General features: G+C 42.2%; 1 protein-coding gene across 1 annotated transcript in view; it reads right to left on the reverse strand.

Annotated features, from left to right (window-relative positions):
* LOC135209203 (myosin-11-like) overlaps positions 1-9,312 on the reverse strand; it is an 85,155-nt gene extending 75,843 nt beyond the window's left edge. Inside the window, exons 1-5 of the mRNA XM_064241886.1 lie at positions 9,217-9,312; positions 8,185-8,248; positions 7,384-7,566; positions 6,636-6,818; positions 6,112-6,219 (exon numbers count right to left, since the gene is read on the reverse strand). Of these exons, the coding sequence (XP_064097956.1) occupies positions 6,112-6,219; positions 6,636-6,818; positions 7,384-7,566; positions 8,185-8,205 (495 nt within the window). The 5' untranslated portion in view covers positions 8,206-8,248; positions 9,217-9,312. The remainder of the gene's footprint in view (positions 1-6,111; positions 6,220-6,635; positions 6,819-7,383; positions 7,567-8,184; positions 8,249-9,216) is intronic.
* Between the last annotated feature and the right edge of the window lie 203 nt (positions 9,313-9,515).

Below are 9,515 nucleotides of genomic sequence, written 5' to 3' on the forward strand. Positions count from 1 at the left end.
CAGTGAGACCGGTGCTTGTCCTCACGGCACGTTCACGTCGCTGGTTCCAGCCGTGGCTGGCACCGGCGAACGGGAGGACCTCTTCCCAGCCTCAGCCCGTTGGCCGGTCGTGGACCGTCACGTCCCCGGGTAGCCAGCTGGTCGCGCCGCGAGAGCGAGAGCTGGTCTGTGTGAGAGTCGCGTCAGGAGCGGCTTGGTCACCAGTTTCCTTCCGCCCCGTGCCAGTGAACCTGACGCTGAGCGGACCCTCAGAGGTCTGGTTCCTGGCGCACGGTCGCTGGTAGGCGACCGTACACTCGGTACCTCCCTGGCGAACGAGAGCCGAGACGGGACCCTGATGCAGTGGCAGAACCACTGACACCAGGCGAGGAAGTACCGGTGTTAGCCGGTACCCCTCTGGTCCCCGTAGTCTTCTTCCTTGCGGAAGAAGAGACGGGCCCCGCTCCCGAAGGAGCAGGAGGACCAGCGGAAGGAAACCCTCCGTCCACCGAGGTGAGGACGGGTCCCGAGAAGCTCCCGAGGGGAGAACTTCTTAGGAGGGAGAGGCAACCTTCTTCTTCCTCGGCTGTGAAGCCTTAGAAGTCGAAGGGGAAGAGGCGGCAGCCGACGACGATGAAGAAGATGAAGACGACGACGACGACACCTTGCCTCCTCTTCTTCGTCAGCTTCCTCAGGACAGACGTAAGATCTGCTATCCCAGGGCGGAGCTGGGGCTGCTGTAGCCGAAGCCACAGGGCCCGGGACGCACCTGTACAGACAGACCAAAGTCTGGGGTAGTACCACAACGACAGGGACGCCACGTCAGCAGGTATGGGCATCTCAGGAACAGCAGGCACAGCCAGCACAGCATCGGTAGGGACAGCCAGCGCAGCAACGGCAGGGACAGCCAGCGCAGCAACGGCAGGGGACAGCCAGCGCAGCAACTGCATGGACAGTCAGCCCCAGAATCGCAGGTACGGCAGGCAGCACCGGAAACACAGGAAGTGGAGCAGCAGCCAGCAACATCCTGGTACCGGCGGCAGGTCCAGGGGCGAGCTCTAGGGCAGCGGAAGTGTGGTCACGGCAGCGCGGCGACCACGAGCGGCGGCGGGCACGCCCCCTCTCGGTACGGCGAACGGCACTTAACAGCGGCTGTAGGCAAGACTGTTACCACGTGAGGCGAGTACACCAGGTGAGGAGGGACGTCGTCACCTGGAGCGTGGTCACCACTCCATGGGTGACCTGCAGTAGGCCCAGACATAGAACCGCAGCCCCTGGACACTAGCACGCCCTGCAAATGGAAGGACGCCCATACCTCACCAAGGTCCACCCTCGTGGCAGTAAGCACCTGCGGAAATAACAGTAGTAGCGATTAAGGGGGGGGAAAGTCCCTCGCGCGGGGGGGGTGAGCCCTCTCCGAACGAGTGGAAGACCCCGAATACAATTGTACATCGGGCACCGAGCGCCCTCCCCCGCGCTCGACGGATCGGGCGAGGAGAAGAACGCAGATAACCTCCCCCCCCCCAAGGGGAAGGGCCATCTGTGGGAGCTGAGCGGGGGGGGGGGGGGGGGGTTCTCGTTCCCCACCCCCGCACAGCACCCATGTACCCAACAATAATAATAAGAGCCCGAGAGCAATCGTGGCCCTCGGCCGAATGCAAGGGCATAAGGATCAATTCCCTGACTGAGCGGAACTTGAACCAAATAAATATTGATGCAATCAATAATAAAAGGAATAAAATGAAAAAAAATCTTGCATTACGATTCACTTCACAATGAATAAGGGCTCGGATCAAGCGCATTTGCGCCTCGGTACCGAGCGCAAGGGTAAAAGGAATCCATTCCCGATTATGAATGGAAACCTTGATCCATAATGAATTGATGCAATCAAAATATATATGAAAATGAAAAAGAATACTGCGCTTGCGATTTCACTTCATACAAATAAAAATAAAAAGGGGAAGGATCAATTCCCGGGAAATAGCGGAAACATTGATCCAAGTAAACAATGCAATCTCAATAAAATATGAAAATGAAAAAGAACTGCACTTGCGATTTCACTTCATTCAAATAAAAAGGGGAAAGGATCAATTTCCGGGTAAGCTCGGAAACTGATCCAAAATGAGTATTGCTACAATCAAAATAATATATATGAAAATGAAAAAGAATACTGTACTTGCGATTCCACTTCCATACAGAATAAGTTTTCGTGCCGAGCGCATTCGCTCGGCAACGAGCATACAGGTCAAAAAAAATATAAATGAAAAGAGCACTTACTTACGATTTTCATCTACACATTTCCAACCAAAATATACGCTCGGAGCGAGCGCTCTCCCGCCCTCGGCACCGAGCATACACAATACGAGGATAATTTCTGGGAAAATGAATTCCCGCACTTACGCCCTTCAGTCCCGGCACTCGGGTAATCGGAGGGAGTGGTGAAACCAAGATCCTTTAATTCACAATTGAATTCAATGGAAATAAATATGAAATGATTGTACTTACAATTCAGTTTCACTAGATAAATAGAAAAAGAAAAACACAATCATGCGAAAGCAACGACGATGAAGCGGGCAGAGAGCGATGATACACGTCCACACGCCAGCAGGCCGAAAGCAAAAGTGGTTTGTTTACCTCCCAGTCGCGCGCGCGCGCCTGTCGGACAAGCAGTTAACTACTGAACCCCTTGTTCGAAAGCTTACGACCTATCCAGCTGCCTCCTATTGTAAAAGGACCGAAGGTTTGTATGCCGTGTCGGAACAAAATAATAATAATAATAATTTTGTAAAGGGTCCTCAATAATACAAAGTGTTAAAAGTCCGTGTATAATTATTAAGACTTTACAGAAAGCTTTCGAACCCTTCCCTGGGTTCTTTTTTGGACTGAAGATGAACCCAGGGAAGGGTTCGAAAGCTTTCTGCAAAGTCTAAATAATTATACATGGACTTTTAACACTTTGTATTATTGTGGACCCTTTACAACATTATATATACTCTCATGATAGAGTTTTTCCCTAATAATAATAATAATAATAATAATAATAATAATAATAATAATAATAATAATAATAATAATAATACACACATGGCTAATAGAATGCCTGAAAATATATGGGGCAGAGGAAAACACCATCAGCTTCCTCAAAAATACAATGCGCAACTGGAATACAATACTTACAAGCTCTGGAATAAGACTAGCAGAGGTTAATATCAGGAGAGGGATCTTCCAGGGAGACTCACTGTCCTCACTACTCTTCGTAGTAGCCATGATTCCCATGACAAAAGTACTACAGAAGATGGATGCCGGGTACCAACTCAAGAAAAGAGGCAACAGAATTAACCATCTGATGTTCATGGACGACATCAAGCTGTATGGTAAGAGCATCAAGGAAATAGATACCTTAATCCAGACTGTAAGGACTGTATCTGGGGACATCAGGATGGAGTTTGGAATAGAAAAATGCGCCTTAGTCAACATACAAAAGGGTAAAGTAACAAGAACTGAAGGGATCAAGCTACCAGATGGGAGCAACATCAAACACATCGACGAGACTAGATACAAATACCTGGGAATAATGGAAGGAGGGGATATACACAAGAGAGAAGGACACGATCAGGAAAGAATATATGCAGAGACTCAAGGCGACACTCAAGTCCAAAAAACTCAACGGCGGAAAATCTGATAAAAGCCATAAACACATGGGCAAGTGCCATGAAATGAAAAAGTAAAATTACAATGGGCAAGTGCAAAAGTAATCAGATACAACGCAGGAATAGTGGAATGGACGAAGGCAGAACTCCGCAGCATAGATTCAGAAAACCAGGAAACATATGACAATACACAAAGCACTACACCCAAGAGCAAAATACGGACAGACTATACATAACACAAAAGGAAGGTGGGAGAGGACTACTAAGCTAGAGACTTATTAACCATTGGAGAGGACTGCGTCAACATGAGACACAGCACTGCGTCAAGGAGAACACAGCACTGGGGCCAATATCTGAAAACCAGTGAAGACGAGTGGCTAAAGAGTGCATGGGAAGAAGGACTAATAAAAATAGACGAAGACCCAGAAATATACAGAGACAGGAGAATGACAAACAGAACAGAGGACTGGCACAACAAACCAATGCACGGACAATACATGAGACAGACTGAAGAACTAGCCAGCGATGACACATGGCAATGGCTACAGAGGGGAGAGCTAAAGAAGGAAACTGAAGGAATGATAACAGCGGCACAAGGGCAGGCCCTAAGAACCAGATATGTTCAAAGAACGATAGACGGAAATAACATCTCTCCCATATGTAGGAAGTGCAATACGAAAAATTAAACTATAAACCACATATCAAGCAAATGTCCGGCACTTGCACAGAACCAGAACAAAAAGAGGCATGATTCAGTGGCAAAAGTCCTCCACTGGAGCCTGTGCAAGAAACATCAGCTACCTTGCAGTAATAAGTGGTACGAACACCAACCTGAAGGAGTGATAGAAAACGATCAGGCAAAGATCCTCTGGGACTATGGTATCAGAACAGATAGGGTGATACGTGCAAATAGACCAGACGTGACGCTGATTGACAAAATCAAGAAGAAAGTATCACTCATTGATGTTGCAATACCATGGGACACCAGAGTTGAAGAGAAAGAGACCATGGGACACCAGAGTTGAAGAGAAAGAGAGAGAAAAAATGGATAAGTATCAAGATCTGAAAATAGAAATAAGAAGGATATGGGATATGCCAGTGTAAATCGTACCCATAATCATAGGAGCACTAGGCACGATCCCAAGATCCCTGAAAAGGAACCTAGAAAAACTAGAGGCTGAAGTAGCTCCAGGACTCATGCAGAAGAGTGTGATCCTAGAAACGGCGCACATAGTAAGAAGAGTGGTGGACTCCTAAGGAGGCAGGATGCAACCCGGAACCCCACACTATAAATACCACCCAGTCGAATTGGAGGACTGTGATAGAGCAAAAAAATAAAAATAAAAAAATAACAATAGTACATAATAATAATAATAATAATAATAATACATGCTTGCTGGTTGTATCCCAGTTGTAAAGAAACTAATCACTACAAAATGTCCTTCGTATACTTCATGCCTCTAAATGGCTCCAAATTATCTTGTCAAGGTCACTGTAAATTTTAACAATTGAACTGTATGTATAGAATTTAGGCCAAAGACCAAACACTGCGACCTACGAGATCATTCAGCATAGAAACAGAAAGTGATAGTTAAAAGTTTGAAAGGTGCAACAGGAGGAAAACTTAACAGTTGCACTATAAATCAATTGTTAGGAGAGGGTGGAAAGTAAGATGGAAAAAACAGAATATGAAAGGAGGTACAGTAAAAGGAACTTAAGGGGCTGCAGCTAGGGGCCGAAGGGATGCTGCAAAGAACCTTCAGTAACGCTGCAAAGAAACTTAAGTAATGCCTACGGTGCACTATATGAGACGCACTGATGGCACTACCCCCCTATGGGAAGTACATCTCAAGAAGCACAATAGTATACGATCATAAGCAAACATTGCTCCATAACGGGAACTACCCTGCTGGACAAACACCTCTTTCCTCCTCCTATTTGAATGTCAACAACCTCTCAAGAATGTAATCTTTTTTTATGAAACTGTTCTGAATGGTTTTCATTTCCCAAACTACTGTCATTATGGTATAAATCAACACCAGAAGATACTCTTTTTGGCTATCCATTTTAACAGACCTGCAAATTGCTCCTTTAGTGATGACAGGGCATCATCCTAGCAACATCTTTCTAATTTTATGAGTTTTATACCCTTAACATGGCCTTGTACCATGGCCATTTATTCTCTGACTTACACTGCTGTTTGTTTACTTATACTATATCAGTTATGTTACCTTCATTTCTTCGCCAACTCCCGTTTTCTCTTTTCATATAGGATCTCTTCTGTGGAAATTTCCTTGACAGCTGATACCTTTTAGGCTTGTTCCAAATGGAAGTTTGCTCTTTCTAAAGAATAACCTTAATTCTTACCATACTGACTGATTGATTTAGGGTTCTCTGGCACTGTGACTTCGAAGGTTATTTTATAAAAGTAAAGAGCAACTGTTTCCTTCAATATGAACATAAAATTTCCAAAATTCAGTACCTTAATGAGCTGTCCTGTCAGTTCCTTCTCGCGATCTGATGCAGGTTTAGTCCTAGCTGCAGCTAGTTCCTCGGTAAGTTTTGACCGTTCTACAAGGAGATATGCAATCTGGAACAATATTTTAAGGTTGAAATTCCTGAACTCATGGAATTGATGTTTATCATCCAAATTCTAAAAAATTTTGCTAAACAGAACTGCTATGACTCACAAATTACTGCTTTAGCTTTGACTGATTAGAAATATCTCATAAATTTGGTCAAGATTAGATATGATCTTAACTGACACCATGATGTTTAATCTTTATGTTACAGTCAAAACATAAGCCTACGCTATGATTCCACACATCAAAGATTTGCTTTTAAGATATATACTATAACGTAATAGGCTATAATATACCAAACAATTAAATACAAATTTAAAAAAGAGAGAGAAAAATAATAATGAACAATAAATGCTTGAATTATACACATTTCAACTTGTCAACTCTTTATATACAAAACAGAATTTTTCTATCATCATATTACCTGTTCTCCTAGTGAACCTTGAGCAACATCCTCTAGTCCTTCTTTAAGTAGCATGGCAGTTACAGCTTGGGTGCCTGCAAGCAATGCTTCAAGATCTTCCTTCAATGTCCTTACTTCATTATCCAACTCCTTTACTCTTTCCTCGCATTTCAAACGAAGATGTTCTGTGTACTCTCCAAGTTCCTACAGCAAATTTGAATAAAAATTAATATGTTTTAAATGCAAACTTTAAAATACAATAGTATATAGTAGGTAAACTGAAGAAAATAAAATTGACAAACATTAAATGTGAATGTTGACAAACTCCCTCAAATTGTATATGGCAGTCATTGCTTCATCAAAATATTGAAGATTAACAAAAGAAAATCTGATCTTCTCAACTGCAAATGTAAACACTAATTTCCTTTCATGAAAACAGGCCAATAACTGCACCAAATATTTTTAAAAGGGATATTCAAGCACCAGTGATGGAAAGATACAAGGTATTACAAGCCATACATTACTACACTGGACACCCATGTATTTACGTTCTTGGCATTTGCGAACTCACATATTTGCGGATTTCTCCATGAACCATATCTACCCATTATTCAAGGGAAATTCGTGGTATTTTTCTATGAGAAATATCCACAAATTACTGCATATTCATATCAATTTTATGATTAAATGCACTTTTTATGGTAATACAATTAAAAAACCAGGTACTATAAGCATTAAAATTTCACAGTAATGGAACAATAATAATTACCACTTTCTCTTCATCAAACTGTCTTCGGAGTTTGTCGTTCATATGCCTAGCAGCCTTAAGATTGGCTTCAGCATCTACTAGAAGGCGCCATAACTGCAGGGTTCTTGAGTGAGGATCTTGTGTTTCCCAGTCCAAGCCCTCTTGTGAGAATCGTCGCTTGACACTAGTCCATTCATCCTCACTCTGTCAAAAATTGAAGTTATTTTTAGTAAAATGTTTTACTTAGTTTTTAAATACTGTGCTGTACTGTATAACTACAACCTGTAAGAGCAGAATTTTGTATGTGCCAAGCCAGATGAAATATATCCTCATGCAAATACCAGTATGTACAACCAGGGAGAGCTGCGGTTAAATCTAATGATCTTTAAAATTTTACAACGATATACGTACTCCCTCAGATCTTAATTTTCACAATTCTGTACTACGTTCATCAAGTACAGCCACAATATGAATGTGTTGATATTATCCTCAGGCATGAACCACCTTTTCTTAACAGTGGACCACATTTACTACTTTTACTTTTGGGAACTTGGCTGAGTAATCAAATAAGAAAGAGACTCCCTTCTAACTTACTGAGAAGGAAAAATGTAAGTTGTTGATATTATCACACTTCACACATACAGTGCGTGCATGTGATAACTTCACTTTCTAATACAGTATCCCAGATTTGACAAATCTAAGAATGCTTTTATTAATATTTTAAAGTTTGTAACAAAAGAGCACAATATTTATGAAACTTGGAGACAAAATTTCCATGATAATTGGTAAGGCTATCATTACAAATATGAAATTCAAACTTACTGCACTGTCATCTGCTTCCATGACTTCAAGAGGAGTCTCTGATGTGACTCATGCTACAAAATGCCTGAAAATAAGAAATACAGTACATTAGTGAGTAGGATCCACACTTAACACAAAAATTTATGCTTAATAAATTAGGGTTATCAGTCATTCACTTTTCGATCAAGAATGATACTAAAGTCAGTTTAAAACTAATTCAGTACTTTCTTCTGTAATAATCCAATGCATAAACATCCAGTGACAGGTCCATTGCAAAATATGTTTGCATGTAGCAAAAATTGACAATAAATTTCAGTTGCCTGCTTGAGCGCAAAATGAAACCCTTATTTTACTAATGTCAATTCAGACATAGGCTAATGAATAAAATGTATTCTAGCACCAACAAATTCTCTCTACTGTAATTGATTGGTTGGATGTGTACTTGATATATTTTGCCAATCAGATCATAGTAAGAACACTGCATTACTAAGAAACACATTGTGGAGCTATTTTTGCTAACGAGCTGTAGGTCACTAACATCGACATACAAAAATCCACCTTTACCTAACCTAATCTTGATACTGTGCCCTAACCTGGCATAGTAGGGGGGGAGCCTTGCCAGCCCCCCACCTCTACTTCCCAGACCCCTAAGAAAGGTGTGACCCGTCAATCTGCATCATACTACCTACCGAAGTTAAATATAGAACTTCTAATTAATTCCAATAAATTAGGATACCTAGGTAGTAGTAGGTACAGCCGCCTGGCCCTACGAAATTGCTCACGCCATGAACTCGGTTTAGCCTCCCTGTTTAGGCCTGGACAGAACAGGCCTGATGGAATTGAGCAACGGTCAATGACCCAGGGGTCAGAGGTCATAGATAAATTGCCATAAAAAGGTTTTTAGCTACTAGCCTAATTGCTAAACCAAATTAGGCATCACTAGGAATACTGCCTAGACTACGATTAAATTCAATGTTTAGGCCTCAAATCTTAAACAGTAAGCACATTCTTAACTTGTTCTACCATATTAGAAAGAAAAGGTCACTGTCTCACCAAAAATAATGGATTCCCGCCGGCCTTCTTCAGTTTGAAGTTCGTCCTCTATGACAATAACAACAAGCTGTCAAACGTCAGACCTGTCATTGCTTAGGAACGCACGCCGTATCGAGTTACCGGTTCCTTCTATTTCATCGTTATTTGCGGTAACTAGACCGTCTTGAAATACATTTATACAAATTCAAAGTTTTATTGATATATCATAGCACTCATAAATATATAAAAGCATTCTGTAATCGTGGACAATCTGTGTAAATTGGTATTTAAAGATACAAAACTGTAGGTTTCTAGCAACT

Source organism: Macrobrachium nipponense, chromosome 37 (genome assembly GCF_015104395.2).
Source record: "Macrobrachium nipponense isolate FS-2020 chromosome 37, ASM1510439v2, whole genome shotgun sequence".
Lineage (NCBI taxonomy): Eukaryota > Metazoa > Arthropoda > Malacostraca > Decapoda > Palaemonidae > Macrobrachium > Macrobrachium nipponense.